The 16,253-nt window shown below is 39.2% G+C and overlaps 1 protein-coding gene across 1 annotated transcript in view; it reads left to right on the top strand.

Moving 5' to 3' along the window:
* Positions 1-1,827: 1,827 nt before the first annotated feature.
* zgc:77784 (uncharacterized protein LOC402947 homolog) overlaps positions 1,828-16,253 on the top strand; it is a 41,365-nt gene continuing 26,939 nt past the window's right edge. The window contains exons 1-2 of the mRNA XM_033977490.2: positions 1,828-1,944; positions 9,156-9,482. Coding sequence (XP_033833381.1) covers positions 1,890-1,944; positions 9,156-9,482 — 382 coding nt within the window. The 5' untranslated portion in view covers positions 1,828-1,889. The remainder of the gene's footprint in view (positions 1,945-9,155; positions 9,483-16,253) is intronic.

Genomic DNA, 16,253 nt, shown 5'->3' on the forward strand with positions numbered 1-16,253 from the left:
CTTTCATCTGCGAATCTCTATGTAAATAAAAAAGTATAATACGATACCGTGGAAGATTCCAAGCAAAGCAAAAGCCTCCAAAAGTCGTGCAAAAGTCGTGCATTTTTGATTTTCAGGATTTTATTTGTGAGTTCAGGGATGGTTTAAAACTTGACTCAATAATCACCAATAGAAGAAAACAGACTCTTATAAACAGGGAAAAGTTATAATTAACTAGAGGCTTTCCAATACAGAAACAACTAACTACAAAGACGTCCCTGAAACGTCCGCTTCATTGGGTCGTTTGTTGCCACCCACCACCAGCGACAATGACAGGCGAACTGGATAGTGACAGTGCTTATGTTTGAACTGTCAGTAATCTCTGCAGTTCTCTCCAATCCTCTAATTAATAAACAGTGATGCTCAGCTCTGTCTGTGCTGTTGTATTCAGGCTGGAGAAGAAACTCAAGGCCTTTTCATTAACCGTACAGAGAACCATATTATCATGTACAAGAGCGCTGCTGAATAACTTGATCACATTGAGTCTGATAAATGCAGAAAATGGAGAAAAGAAAAGTTAACGCCAAGCTATTTTCGTTTTTGTGTAGTTTGAAAGGTGGTGTACTGGTGGTGCACGTAGCTTTATTTCACAAATGTGTGTTGTATTCTTGTGACCTTTGATTGTTCAGTGTTTCTGGCACAAATTCACCAATTTGAGTCACCATCAGAATACGTATTGTTGTACATTTTAGAAACACCAAAAATGACTAAAAGGACCCAGTGTATGAGATCTGAAGTAAAATGAAATGCTTTTTATCCAGTATTATAGTTAGAACATTATTTTTTCACCCTTGGCGCACCAGGGTTACAGTCATACAGTCAGAAACCCAGGTCATACAGATACATTTGCTGCGATTATTCGATCTAATACTCTTACTAATACTTGTTTGGATATTGGTGAATGTTTTGTACATAAGGGCATATTAACATCAGTGTGCACAACATACCCTTACACTGCAATGATTGATGTCATTTATTTTATGATCAGATCTGTCTTTGCCAAACTTTTTTGTCCCTTAAATGACCCCTCTGGAGCCCTTTTGCTATTGGTTGAAAAATACACATCTATGAACAATTACATCTTGCCATAACAGTTATTTTTTTTTGTAAAGTTGGTAAAGTCACATGTTTCCAAAAGAAAACAAGGTGCAGTTAAAAAGAAAGTTGTTACAGTCAAGCCTACTACCACTTCACTCCTAAAGTCTGCCACTGAAGACTACTATGCCTTAAGGTCTGGATCTAGAGTTCAGTAAGTGTCCTAAGCGAGGTCGCCCTCTGTCTCTTTAAAACGATGACAGACTCCGGGAGGCTGGCGAGGATTTGTTGCGGCTATGAGCAAGAGGAGAGGAGAGGAGAGGAGGGGGCAGCTCGGCATGTGCAGCACCTCGCACTCACACAAACTGACGCCGCAACCTGGCCGAATGAGAGCACCGCAGCGAGAGCAGAGAGAAAGGGAATTCTTTTATTTATGACCGGACTAAAAATAGTGCCAAAACGCCTCCTTTTATTTTTTTTATTTGGAGCTGTGAGACATCTCCGTAATAAGTGTGTGCGCGAGACTATGGGGAGGACCAAGTGATGCTGAGTTGAGTTCTTTTGGCTCTCTGCTCCGGGGCGGTGCTGCTGTGGCTGATGCTCACTCACTATTGCGCGACTGGCATGGCTTTCTGCGAGTGACAAAGTTTTTCAGTGTGATTTTTCTCGCTTGGTGAACTCAGCTGATGTTCTCTATCTGTTCACTGACAGCTCTACTATTGTCGCCTTTTAGCTTTTTTGATGACTAGAGGGCGCGTTTTAAGAAGTGCTGTAGAGGACTAGACTGGACCCGTAGGTTTGACATCGGCGTGGAGATGCGCTTGGGAATTGTACTACTAGTGTCTGCCTCGTTCATCGACGTGATATCAGGTAAAGTAACGGTGATGTCCTTTTACGCACGGTGCGACCTCCTTTTACGCACGGTGCGACCTTCTTCCTGTTTGTTTCTCTCTCATAAAGGCTTCTGTTCAGTTAGTTCATGACGTGATTGCCTCGAGTTGACTTGTCTTTTCATCCTCTCGAGGCGTGCGCAAAAGCTACCATGCTTGTATAACTCAAGTGAATTCAAAATGTCACTTGCGCTTGCACTTGATTTGTAAATATCAGTGTACTATGCCGGGAAACGATAACGCTTACTCAAACCACACGCGCCTTTACGCACACGCACAAAAAGACAGCAGGGAAGCCATTAGTCAGCAGGAGAGGTCAGAGGTGTAGTAAAAGTGTGAGCTTTTAACTTTCACTTATACGTGAGAGGAAAGAAACTTAAAAAGGCATTGTCAGCCACAGCTATACCCCCCAAAATGACAGTGGGTGGTATTAAATCGCTTCTAAAGGCTCAATTCTGACTATTTAGGTTTACATAGGAGATTATTTTCCACGTAATACAAGATTAAATTAAGGAGTTAATCCAGAGACAATGTAATACGTTTAAGTGATGAGGATACAGATATGAATTGATGTGCCCTTTGACCCTGGCGCACATAAGACCCAGGTTTTTTATTTGTTTTGTTTTTTTTGTTTTTTTAATACAAATCGCTTTATTCTAGAAAGTGTTTACCTGCTGTTCATTTTGTCTCATTCATGTTATTGCAGATTTCCTTGTAGATTATTGCAGATTTTCATGTTCAATTGTTTATTTTTGTATTTAGTTTATCCCTAACCTAACCATGCTTCCAAACATCATATATAAAATACGTTCAGGTGTTTGTTATTTATAAAACAAAATTGCAATAGATGAAAAATAAATTGTCTGTGGTTTGTTTTCTATGTTCAGACAGCAAGTCAGCGTTCATCTATTCCATGTCTGTATACATACTATGACATGCTAAATCCAGTCTGCAGATTCAGGTGAAGTATCGGCTAAAGAAGCAGCACAAGCCTGAGGACGGTTTAAAAATGAAGCAAGGCTGAAATGGTGTCACTGTTTCTAATTTAGCCACACATCTTTGGCTTCACCCCCAAGTTTTTCTCAGGCTTTCTAATCTGCTTGAAGCCATTATTGTGCTGATGTCAAATCTGCTTATTTGGATTCATACAGCCTTATCTGACTCCAAACCCTGGGTGGTTTGGCCATTCTTACACCATTCGCTTTGCTCTACAATATGATGTGATGCTGCTAACGGCATCTTTCAACACCCACACTGTCTGCCTACAAAGTGAGCAGGTATTTTCTCTCACCTCACTCATACACTGCATTCCCACAAGCAAAAATCCATATTCAGAAAATATTTTGAGAGTTTCTGTGACCCCTCTTAGGAGTATTTTTTGTTTATTCTGATGATGCTGATGATGTGTCACCATTGCTTTGAATGGATTTATTTTTAAACCTTGGACCAGAACATTACGTTGCAGTTGTTGTCTCTGTCTGGGCAGTGGTTGAGGTGTTTTTGGCCCGGGCTATGCACAAGCTTGCACTGGTGGGGACTGCTGAGCCTGGATTCACAGTGAAAAGATGATGAAACTGTCCCATCTTACAAAGCATGAATCGGAAAAAGTTTTATTGCCATTGTCAGTGAACATTACTCACAAACTGGCGTTATGGTGCAACATAAAACAATGAATAACAATATAAACTATGATCACAAAATAAAGCCCACTTATGTTGTACACTCTCATACAGGTACAAAGCCACATAGAGTAGCCTACACTTCAATATGAACCCGGTTTACTAAAATGTTTTTGTGACTTCTACATAGGCCTGCAAAATTATTCACATTTTCTGAAATATATGGGGTTCTTGTGTTTCTTATTTTATTCTGAAAGCGTATTCTGATTCAAGTTTACCAGCTGGTTCAATCTTCTCTCACACGATAAAATGTGTAAAATGTGCACTATGTAATCATTCCATATCTAAATGAAATTGCAGCGCTTCTTCTAAAGATTCTCATACTGTAATGGCAGGACTTACACCAGCTTCTGACCGCCACTGTGTTGTACTTTGAGATGGTGTCAATTCTGCTGAACTTGCCAAGCACTTACATAACTCATATAGATAATTAGTCTCTAAGAGGAACGCATCAATGCTAAACAACACTTATTAGTCTGGGATCTGTCTGTTCTTGTAACTAAAGACAAAAAGGCAGGTGGCAAATTGTCTAATGAAGTTTTCACTTTCCTCCAGTCTCAGCCAACTTTCTGAAATGTAGAAAACAGTGCCACATTTTCACTCCCCCACTGATAATTCTTGGCAATGTCACTGGGTAAAAAAAAAGCTGAATGTTTTGGCCTTTTTAAACATGCAAATGAAGTTAAATTGAAGAAGACATGAGTGAATCTCAATAGACAGGCATTGGCCCGTAAAGGCAAGCTGCCAACCTTCTGCTTCTTTGACTCAAAACTCCACACAGCAGGTATTCTTGAAAGTATTTTTTTAGTCTCTATGAAATGTTGAAGTAACTGTCCAATCCCTGGCTTTGTTTTGACTCATTATCATTACCACAGTAGTACACTTAAGCCCCTGGAGAGGACGCAGGGCTAATATGTGTAAATACTAATTAATGAAAGCATCCAGTTATGCAATGTGACAGCTACGAGCCAAGCAAACGACAAATATAGCCCGAATCTGCGTCATATTCAGAGTGGAGATTGCCCCTTCAGCTGCTAACTGCCACTGTGTGTTCTGTGATGCAGAAAGAAAAGGAGATGCAAGTTTGTAATTAGGGCCAATGTGACGACTTGTCTATGAAAAGGGTTTCATTTTGTCGTTTGCAGTAATGGCAAGATAAACGTGCATAAATCTCCTCTAACATCAGATAAAGGCAAGACAATACAAACCGTTCAGCCATTTATTCATTTATTACAGATAAACATACTCAAGTGTTGCGTTTTAGTGCTAAGAATAACACAGTGCCAACTTTGTCAATGGTGGAATAGTAGGTGCTGTTATTTGAAAACCCTAATATTATGCAATAAAACTTATTGGTGAATAGGTGGTTAGTATTCTCTGTGTCACAGCAAAAAAATCCATGGGTTGGATTCATATGCTTTTCTGTAGAGTTTCTTGATTCTGCTTTGGTTGTAACAGATAAACAAGTGAGTCTGATCAATGCAGCTTGTTTGGATTCAGCTGTAATTTTGGAGAGAAATTTGTCAGAAAACAGACCATTGCCGTTTGAGTTTTACTTTCCTTCAGCTAGTCATAATGTTTTCGCCAGATCACTGTATGTAGAAGAAGCATATTTTATTTCAGTGTAGATTTGTTGTTCAAGGCCGGCCAACTTCGATTCATAAGAGCCTGTGCTACAGAACACCTCAAGGATACATGTCATTCACTCATATGCATTATTCAAACTTTCTCACCTCTTTGTCTTGCCCTGTCAACCGAAGCCGATATGTTTTCTATGAGTTTTATTGATTCTCAGTTGACCCAGCCTCCAAAACAAAGATGGCATGTGTTGTGTAACTCCCGTGGGTTAAATTGTGTATTCCACTTTCCGCTCTCAAGAATCAATACATGTTCAACTCTTTCGCGTGGTGCGCGGGGGTGACTAAAACAACATAATAGAGCATTGTGTTTGTGTGAAATCACTTTCTTTTCTTGCAATGTACTCAACATATACTCAGGAGAAGAAAGACCCTACACTTACTAACAGTGTATTAACTAATATCGATGCCACCGCTGCCTCTTCTACTGTGAGAAAAAGGAACTCCTTACACTGCTACTATAAAAACACCAAATTGCCACTATTCTGTTGCTACTTACAGTATATTACCAAAGTGTGGATGCAATTACCATTATAACTAGGGCTTTTATAATCATATTTTTCAAGATTGAGATTTCATCGTTGCTAATTGTGACTGATCACTTTGGTCTTTTTAACAGAGAAGTCTACAGCCAAACCTCCATCAGTAAAAGTATGTGGGTTAGAGCTGAGTTCCAACTTTTGAGGAAGAAACTGGTCAGTGTTTATGTAAAATGGCTCCAGCTGAAAGTCTATCCGTGTTGAAAATCATTTTTATTTTGAAAACCAATGCGAAAGATGTGATTCTTTTTTTTCCTTTTTTTTCTATTTTGCCCACCCCTACTTCTAACTCACAGAACAACAAAACTGTACTTATTCAGGTATTTTTAGATATGTTTTCCTGTTTAATTTGCTACAATAATTAATGGTTTATTTCTTACAGCAAATGTCAAAAGTGCTGTAAGATGTTATATTTACTATATTTAATCTTAGCCATTGTTGTCGTCTTCCTACACAGACATCTGCGTCCTTGATTCTCGGACATCTAAGGCCATTTCACACCGTGATGCCCCAGTGTAATATTTTCTCACAAATCAAGTCCCAACTATGAACAGCAATATCTCCTGAGAGCCACAGGGATCTCAAATGGTCCGTGCTTAAGATCTGCCTAATACCTTGCCTCATGTCTCCATTAACGCTTGTATGTTTCTGTGTCACGGTCTAGGCCTGTCAGCTCAAATGTTGATGGAAGGTGCTTTCAAAGACCGCTCCACAATCTTCCTGTCATGCACGGAACATTAGTGTGAAAATATTTTCCCCTCTCAAAAGGGAGATGTGCCGGTGTTACGCACAAAGTGGTTGCGGAGTTTGCGCTGATTGCACACTTGTCATCAGCCTGGTTTGTTGCATGTCACTTTAGCCACCACCTGAAGCTTGCCGCTGCTTTTTTCCTCCACATTTTGACAAGACTATTTTCGTGGTAATACATCTGTCTGTAGTGGCGCTGATTCCCCCACACATGATAGCGCCAGTCGTAGTAAGTGGCCATTAGGGCTTATTAGTAATTACAAATGAGGGGGATAATCTAACTACATCCATAGTCTTGGGTGCATTGTCTGCATAGCTGTAAGTTCACAAATGATCTGCTTAATTTGTCGAGCTTGTTTGGAGAAAGCAGAAAACCACTCTAGACAGATTTGTCAGCGTGACATTCAAGCTATTGAAATGGTTTTGAAAAGTTGCAAAGATTTCACAGTATGTCCCTGCGCATGGGGAACAAGGACACCAGGATCTCTTGCACTCTCGAGTGGGAACATTGGACAAAACATCAGAAATAAAAATAAGGTTATGCTAACATTTATAAAAGACGCGTAAGTGGTAAAGTAATTGAAAGAGTTGCCTTATTCTCCTGTCTGCATTTCTATGTATCACTGTATGTGCAGTAGTTTGATCAATAATTTAGCATTTTTAAACTTAAACAGCAACAATTTGACCCAACATACTTGTTATTAAGGCTGCACAGTATGTTGCAATTCAATATTAAATGTAGAATATAAAATTTCTTCAGTTATTTAGATATTAGAACTTTGGGACAATCCATGGGATTCTTGTTTTATATTGCAAATTTTATTGCAACTACAATACTTGTGATCATCTATGTATTAATTTTGTATTTGACAGTATTTGTATTCATTCTGTTGAATTTTTTTTTTTTTTTTTTTAATATATATATATTGCTATTCATCTGAGCAATTCCCACACATAAAATCAGAAAGAATAATGTCAATTTTATAGAGTAATTATTACATATAAAATCACCAGAATGGAGGAAATTACACATAATTTGCTCAAATCCTCCAGTCCCCCTAAAACAGTGCAAACAGTTGATTTACATCTTTTAAATTAATCTGTTAATCACTTCGTCTCATTGCTTACTTAACATATGGCTCTTTCTGACTTTCATTTGAATTGAAATGGGTCATTGGGTCAATGTGCCTCTTTCGCTGTTAAAGGTAGAAAACCTCTGATCTATACTATTCTATGACTCAACTTAAGACTACTTTAAAATACATTTATCTGTGCTATCCAATATTCCAGTGTAAGTGTCTGTGTGACCAAAACAAAGCCAGTAATATCTTCTAGAGTTTGATTTGAATCGTAAATCTCAGAAGCCGGCTAGTGCTTCCAGTGATGTAATGCAAGAGTTGGCTTTTTCATGTTGCAGTGTAAAAATGGGTTCACCACCAGGACAAAGATATGGAGGCAGGATATTGTCTCTGCTGTTCAATGTGGGTATTGTTAAAACCTACATTACCACATTCAAATGAAAATTATGTGTGATTATGTGTTTTCAGGGGTTCTAGGTAGATAAATCTGTGTTAATTTGACCTACTGAAAGCTTTTTGGCACAGTTTAATGGGATGATTTTTATTCATGTTCTGGTTTAGTGTTTTGAAATGTTCATGTCCTACTTTCTGCTTTGTGACCCAGAGGTGTTGACTGCCAGTATTACTCTGAGCATGTTTGCTTCAAGTTTATCGAGTCCAGATCTGTTCATAAAAAGGCTCAAATCTGTTTTAAGTGGGAGTTTATCCAGATTAAGTATAATGTACCACCACAACAACATGTCACTGGTTCACCACTGCTGGCTGCTCCATAATAATAACAACGCTGGGTGGATTTTCATGCTGTGTAGATTAAGTGCTGCAAATAATACCTCGGACAGACTAGCGTAAAGTAATCAGCAAGCGCACTGTGGCCATTTCATTTCTTTGCTCTTTGTGACTGGGAGATACCATCTGTTCCCTTTGAATCCAACTGAAAGCAGGAGCAGCATTTTGAATTATTTATTTTTCTAAATGTAACACAGAGTTGGGGACATTTGGTCTTGCTCTGAGAGCTCCATGTGTATTGCCTCGCAAAGCACATAGTATATTGTCCTATGAGAATAAGCATTTTATCTGCATCTCTCACTATATTTGTCACATGTGCTCGTTAAATGCATGGCCAGCTTTTCCATCAACTATCTCCAGTCTCTATCGTGATCGACAGCGAGATTGCACATATTGCACAATATTTTTGTCAAAACACGTATACACCTTAAGGTAGTATTTTTCTGTTCAAACAAGAGTCAGAAAATTGTTTTTCTCAGACAGCTCCTTGAGGATGAGATAACCTATTATTTACTGTTCTTAAACTATTGCACTATTGTTTTTCTAAAATCCATCTGTAGAAATCTGAAGTAATTTTTAATGCTGGTGTCACTATAAGTATAGACAACATGCTCAGTAATTAAAATGTCAAGAGGTCTTTAAGGGATTTAACTTGAAAAAAAAAAAAAAGTTACTGTGTTCTTTGATTTATTTTCTTATACTAATTCCATTCTTCTTTCCACAGCTTCTCGTGCACGCCTTGAAGACAGCGCCCCCCGTATTGTGGAGGACCCTTCGGACCTGATTGTGTCCAAGGGGGAGCCTGCCACCCTCAACTGTAAAGCAGAGGGCCGCCCGCCCCCCAGTATTGAGTGGTACAAGGACGGCGAGCGCGTGGAGACGGACAAAGATGACCCCCGCTCACATCGCATGCTCCTGCCCAGTGGCTCTCTCTTCTTCTTACGCATCGTGCATGGACGCCGCAGCAAACCAGACGAGGGCGTGTACACCTGTGTGGCCCGCAACTACCTGGGAGAGGCCATTAGTCGCAACGCTTCACTGGAAGTAGCAAGTAAGGCTCTGTTACTGATCACTGGGCTTGTATGTGTCTCTGTGCATGCTTGATACACTAATACGTCACACTGGTGTCCCAGATATTTTTGCAACTGTCTAGCAACCATTTGGAGGTCCACAAGAGGCTTGTAAATAATGACACAGAACAACCGGAGTGGAGAGAGAAACTCCTGAAGCAATGCAGCTGTAGTTGGAGTTAAACTCATCCATATATTATAGCTGAGTTGTAACACTTTAATTGCACCTGAAGAGGGAATATAAACAACATTTGCAGAGTATTTTGGGCAGGTAACTTCCACACTCCACACAATCTGTCAAATCTTCCACATGTAATCAGAGGTGATATAAGGACATTAATGTGTGTGATATAGTAATAAATTTAAAGTAATTAATAATGAAACATTAGCTGACATCCTCACATTTTATTATAGCACAGATCTAAGAGAGAGAAGTCTGCCCAATTATAAAGTCTCAGTAGAAATGAGGTGATGAAAACGCCAGGGTTTAAAAATACATGCCCTCATACTGCAGTCCTCCTTTCTGTGTCCTCGGTAGAACATCTGAAAAGATGGATCACACACAATAGAGTTTCATCAACGGCCTCATGGCAAGAGCCAAAGTTGCACTGGCCGTACTCAGATTTATGTTTGCAATACACTGTTATTGCAACATCCCTCCATCTAAATTTACTATACTGGGCTGAAAATCAAACTACATATTAAGTATTTTCTTCTATTCTAGCTTTGTGTTGAATATATTTTATGTGTTGTCTTTGGTATTTTATTTAGTCATTTTTTATTAACCTTTATTTAACCAGGTAAAACCCATTGGGATCAAAATCTGTTTTCAGGAGTGACCTTGGATTTACTTACTAATATTTACTTAATAATAGAAACAGGTCTTCAAAACTGCAGAAGTAATTCTCTGATCCATCACCCACATGTTCATAGTGGCATTTATTTTTGAAAAATGGCAAACCTTTAAGTATGTAGAGAGTAGTGGGCGGTGACAGGGGGTAGGCAAACACAAAAAGGTTGATTTAATGCATTGTACATTTGTGGTTGCATGGTGGATTTGGCATCAACTTTTTGCCGAATGTCTCTACCCTCTCCCTTCCGATTTCACACTATAGCCGTCCTGTCACCCTCGGGCTAAATAAATAAATAATTTGAAACGGTATGAGAACATGGCACAAATTACAATTCAAGTTCTACGTGCCATACATGTTAGCACAGTGCATGTCATAATTGCGCCTTTTTATCTTCTTACCCTTTGCTAAAGCCCGGATAACATTTCCCTCAGTCACATCAGTGCATTGGCGTGAAAAAAAGCCCTCCCTATCAGACACGTGCCATGGTCTCTTCTCCCCCCTGATGAAGTAGCCTGGCCTTGGGTTGAATTGCAGTTCTCTTTGGCATGAGGGAATGGATTAGTCATCGAGTTTATTAGGAAAAGAAGCATTACATATTAGCAAGATTGTTTTGTTTTTTTAATTTAAAAAACACACACACAACAAATTGAGCTTGGTGATATTGAGGCTTCTATAGTAACACCGGCTGTATGGGACCATGGACTGTATATACAAATGGACATGGACAATGTGCTAGCCGCGGTGTTCCAATTAATGATTAGTGATCATTTCCGCGCTTCCGGCTCCATCTTCTCTGGCTCCAATTCATTTAACTATTTTGTCTGTGAATCATGATATGAACTTAAATAACGGACAAATCAGGCACTTTCTTTCCCACTAGACTTAGCAGCAGATTTGATTGACAGCGACGCTAAGTGCAGACTCCCTGCTAAATCAGTGGTGCAGGCGGGAAGGGGCGTTACCTTCAACAGCTTCGCCCCTATAACTGCCAGCCTCAATGAGCTTCATTTGACTGGAGTCGAACGCTATGGGTGACGTCACACTCACTTAGTCCTCTTTTTTATACAGTCTGTGCATGGGATTATAGCTGACTGACCTCATCCAAAAATAAAATTTCTACAGTGCACACTCTGTTGGGGAACATTTTAACCACCGTTTATAATATTGTGTATAAGACTAGGATGGACTCCCACTCCTGAATAGACAAATTGAAAAACAAGCGGGCAATAGCAGTTTATAATTATGTTATCTATAATTAGCTTTCTTGCATCTGAATTGTTAGCAATAGCAATTAGACTAACTGAGAACAGTCAAGTTATTTGGTTGCATGGAATGTTCCACAGTATGACATTAAACATACGTATGTATTTCTATGGAGACAAGCCAGTGACACCACCAGGTCAAGTTATAGGTCAGATCTGTGGACAGGCGCCCCCTCTCACAGTAAGAAGACATGTTTTTCAAGGGGTGTTTGAGCAACAAAAATACCTGTTATTGAGTAAATGCGTGACGGAACTCAAACACCATACTGTGGAATATTCTAGGCAACACAATAACACCTCCATGGAGACAAGCAGGTTGAGACCCGTAGTAGATATACTGCATCTTTAGTAATTATATGTCATAACCCCACATAGACAAAAACACAAATAAAATAAGAAAGGGCAATCGAAAAGAAAATGCTTTTATATTTTGGCATTTTTTGTCACTAATGTCAAATCCTCTATAGAAAATGTACAGTGATCTGCATATATGGCAAACTTGTTCTTTTTTGAGAAAGGATAAAGACATGTAGCCTGATTTATCCTACAGCTCAATTTATTCTAGTATTGTCATGTGAATTCAGAGACCTGGAGGCAGCGTCTGACTAACTGGTCTAATAATCTGCTAGGTTGTCATCTCGTTGCCATCAGCCAGCAAGGGCATATGCTAAGACTGCGGGCTGGTGGTCTATGCCCCGCAGTCCCCCTCCCTCCTCTGTGCTGACTGTGGGGTAAATAGTGACCCAATTAGCTGTGTCAGAAAGGCAGAGGGGTATGCAGTGCTAATGAGAGGGCAGTTTTAAGCTGGTGGTCTACTTGGTGTGTGTGAGCGCGACAGTCTTACAGGACAACAGGTGGAAAAAGGAAGCGCCTAAGACTCCCACTGAGCTGTAATTAATACTGACACATCTGTCGGACTGTGGGGCTGGAGGGAGCCTGATGTCTCGCCCTGACTGCTTTAAAGCCACCATTAATTACACGTTTAATGCCAACACATGTAGCGCAATAAATTGGGTAGTGGGAATGTAGTGCATCTTAACTAATAAATGAAACAACATGGTAAATAAGAAATCTTGTATATGGATGTTCAGTGCCAAAAATGTTATGTTTAAAAGCATGCAATTTCTATTAATTGATACCAAAGCAAAGAAGAGACAGAACAGACAGTGTGCTGCAGGTTTTTAAATGGGGTCTACACTGTGCACAATTAGCCATGACCTCTTTGAATAAAATGTACTCTGCTTCATGCTCCAAGCAGGTACAAAAGCATTAAAAACTTTGTATATTATATTTAAATGGATAATTATTCTTCTTGTTTGTGATATTTTAATTAGCAGGAGATCAAGGTTAAAGCAAGTGCATTTTTCCCCACTGGACCAGACCTTCATCATTGTGATCTCAAACTCTAATACTATGACTTGTCTCACTAACTACACTCAACCCTTGACTGGCTGATTTACTTGATATGTTGAAAACTAAAATAATGAGACAGATGCTCTGATATAAAATCTATTTCTTCAGAATATTTTTGAAGAAGCATTGGAGTTGATTTCAAAGTCATGAATGTGGATGTGTGCCCATCTGAATGAGCACAGACTGTCACATGGTACGGCAGGATTAGAATAAAGTAGGACAAATAAAAAAAAAATCAAACTTACTTTTAAAGGCTTGGGAGCCAGATGTTTGTGTAACTCTTGATGGAGGATTATGGAGGAATCAAAGTTGGAGTTTCAGCCTGTTTCCTGGCTACAGGACGGTGTGTTTTCACTGAGGAAACATATACCGATTATCCCATCTGAATACACATCATTTAGCTTTTATTTACATGCAAATTTAAGCACTTTAACCCACCAATGTGTGATGGGTTCGTAATGAAAAATATCAGAATATGTGGCATATTTCAGTTTGCATCTAACTGTGAAAATTGCTCAAATCCTGAAATAGTCCACATACCTTGTTATCAAAATGTATTTGCTCATCTGTAGTCATACTGTTATTTGTGTATGGTGTTGATACTTATCCTTTCCTCCTGCCATTAAGACAGCTTATCTACAACATGCTAATTTAATAAGACTTTAGCCATGTGATGATATGTTTCATATATTATCTCATCTTTCATTCCCATCTGTTAAATCACACGATGGACAGATTAGCAGAGTGTCCCTCATATAGCTCTCTTTGCAGTGGCAGTGAGTTTCATGACAATAGGATTAGCCCACCTTGCTAATGGATTTGCTGGTCAGTAGAATAAAAGAACAAAAGCTTTTGTCATGGTTTTTGAAAACTTTGTGTTCTGGTTTGTACCTGCCATTCTCACACACATGGCACCAAAAGCCATTCTCGCTGGAGTCTAGCCCACGCTGTCTGCTTCCCCTGTCACCTCCTGTTAGACACAATAGCCTTTTCATCTTTACTTTTTCACTATCCTCTGCACAGTTGCTCTCAGATATGAAAAACATAATTTCCCTGCAGGCTGCTTACTTCTCGCTTTTGAGTGAAGTCAAAATCAATTAGTGCAAAAGCACTACAAGGGCTTGCATTAATCACCTCTTTACATAAACATAATGCATTTTATTATGGCTCTGATTTATTCCTCTTCTTTCCTCAGTTCATTTTTCGAACTAACAGATGGCCTTCCTGCTGCCCTAAAGCTGTGCTCTGCTAAACATTTTACTATCAAGATAGATTTTACTTATATAAAACCTAGTGATGAATATTTCCAGCAGATTAAATCTCCTAATTTGTTTGTCCGCTGTAAAATTAAAGCCATAGATATGAATGAAAATCCCAGGGAAACTATAAGAAGGGGTTGTAAGTCATTTGGCAATTTCTCTGTATTGAAGAACTGTTGTGAATCTGTTCTACCTATACAGGTCCAAGTTATTATTGCTGCATGGGTCTGAATTAGGACACAAGTCATGTTCTATGAGGAAAAACAATTCTTGAACTATTCAGTGCAATATTCTATTCCCATTACTTTGTATAGCACAATATCACAACAGCAGTTGGCTTACGGGGCTTCATGGACAGTTTTGATTTGATCAAAAAGATAAACAGTCTGATAAACCAGCAACAAAACAAACAATGGGATAACTGTCCCAAAACATCCCCTGTCCTTGGACACTTTCACTGTGCAAAAAATAATAACATTCAACAAATACAATCTTTGGGCAGGAGAAGGGCAAGATGGCCTGCAAGATTTTATATTCCAATGACAACACTTTGAACATTACAAAGGCTACAATACTTTAGATCTACAAGTTATTCAGTCTCACAGGTAATTTTCATAGTTTGAGAAAGTTTTGAGTCATTAAGTCACAAGGCCACACGGTATCAGACGTTCACCCATTGTGACTGGGACAAATGCATCTCACTGCGTCTAATTCAGCTTTTACATCAACTGTGTAAAGTTTAGTTAGTCTAGTTTTAGTCTAGTTTTGTTAAAATCCTCCAAAATACCCCAGTGATTCAACTCAATGCAACTACTACTGCCACAGTTTGTACTTGCAGTCACTGGAGAATACATGTGTTTGTATTTTGACCCAGCTGCCCTTTAGTGCAGATGGGAAGGCTCCTCACAGATGCCAGAGTTATAGGGAATGATGCCGCTGTGTTTTGCTTTTTAATGAGGCCCGGTCGATTTTAGTGGCGGGATCAGCCAAGCAAGCGTGGGAAACTCGGAGTTAGCATGGCAGCCTTTAAAGTCAGAGCGAGCGCAGATCACATTAAGTTGAACAGAGCTTCAAAGACGAGTTTGTTGCACAGTATTTTGGCGTAGTGATGTCAGAAATATCTCGGCATGTGTTTCAAGCCTCGATGTCCCACTTTTTTTTCTCAGGAGCCAGGGGAATGTCAGGTTTTGGTGCCTGCTAAAGGTGCGTGTGAGTAGAGTTGTGGGAATTTTGTCCTAACTTTTTGCACTCGTATGGCAGTAAGACAAAGCCCGCTGCACACCCACCTATGCAGACTAGGATATATAGGGCTAAAAATAATAGTCTTTCAATTAGCCCACCAGCTTTGCTTTGGAAAGTGACTGCCAAGTGAACAGGGTCAAGATTATTTAGTGAGAGGACCTTCGGGATGTGCCTTTGCTGATCTCGCCTATCCCCAAGCCCCCTCCAGACTGTGTAATTGCCCTGCTTTTGGAGGACTTTAAGGGTATTTGGTGGGTTTGAACACAGATTTGAAATGTCCAGGAATGGTGAGTTATAGTTAGTGTTTGAGTTGTCAGTTTCAATTGTAATATTATCTCATACACATTTTAACAGAGCTGATATACGTAAAAAAAATAAAATAAATAAAAATGGAATTTCACATAATTTTAACTGGCCACACGAACCATAAATGACACATAAAAAGTGGTATATATCTGAAAGAAATTATTAAAGATCTGACCCGTAACTTAGCCTTATAGTGTCACCTTCTTGCCTATATGGAGATTGATAACTTTAATGCCATGCTGTGGAATATTTTTGGCAAAGAAATAACATCTAACATCATTTATTGTTCAATTAGAATAAAAGTAAAAAGACTACTACTTCTTTACTACTACTACTACAATGATTACCACTACGAAGAACGGCATGAGTCATAACTGTAAAAGTATTTTCTCTTCATTAAATTCCACAACTGCCCT

Source organism: Periophthalmus magnuspinnatus, chromosome 13 (assembly GCF_009829125.3).
Source record: "Periophthalmus magnuspinnatus isolate fPerMag1 chromosome 13, fPerMag1.2.pri, whole genome shotgun sequence".
Taxonomy (NCBI): domain Eukaryota; kingdom Metazoa; phylum Chordata; class Actinopteri; order Gobiiformes; family Gobiidae; genus Periophthalmus; species Periophthalmus magnuspinnatus.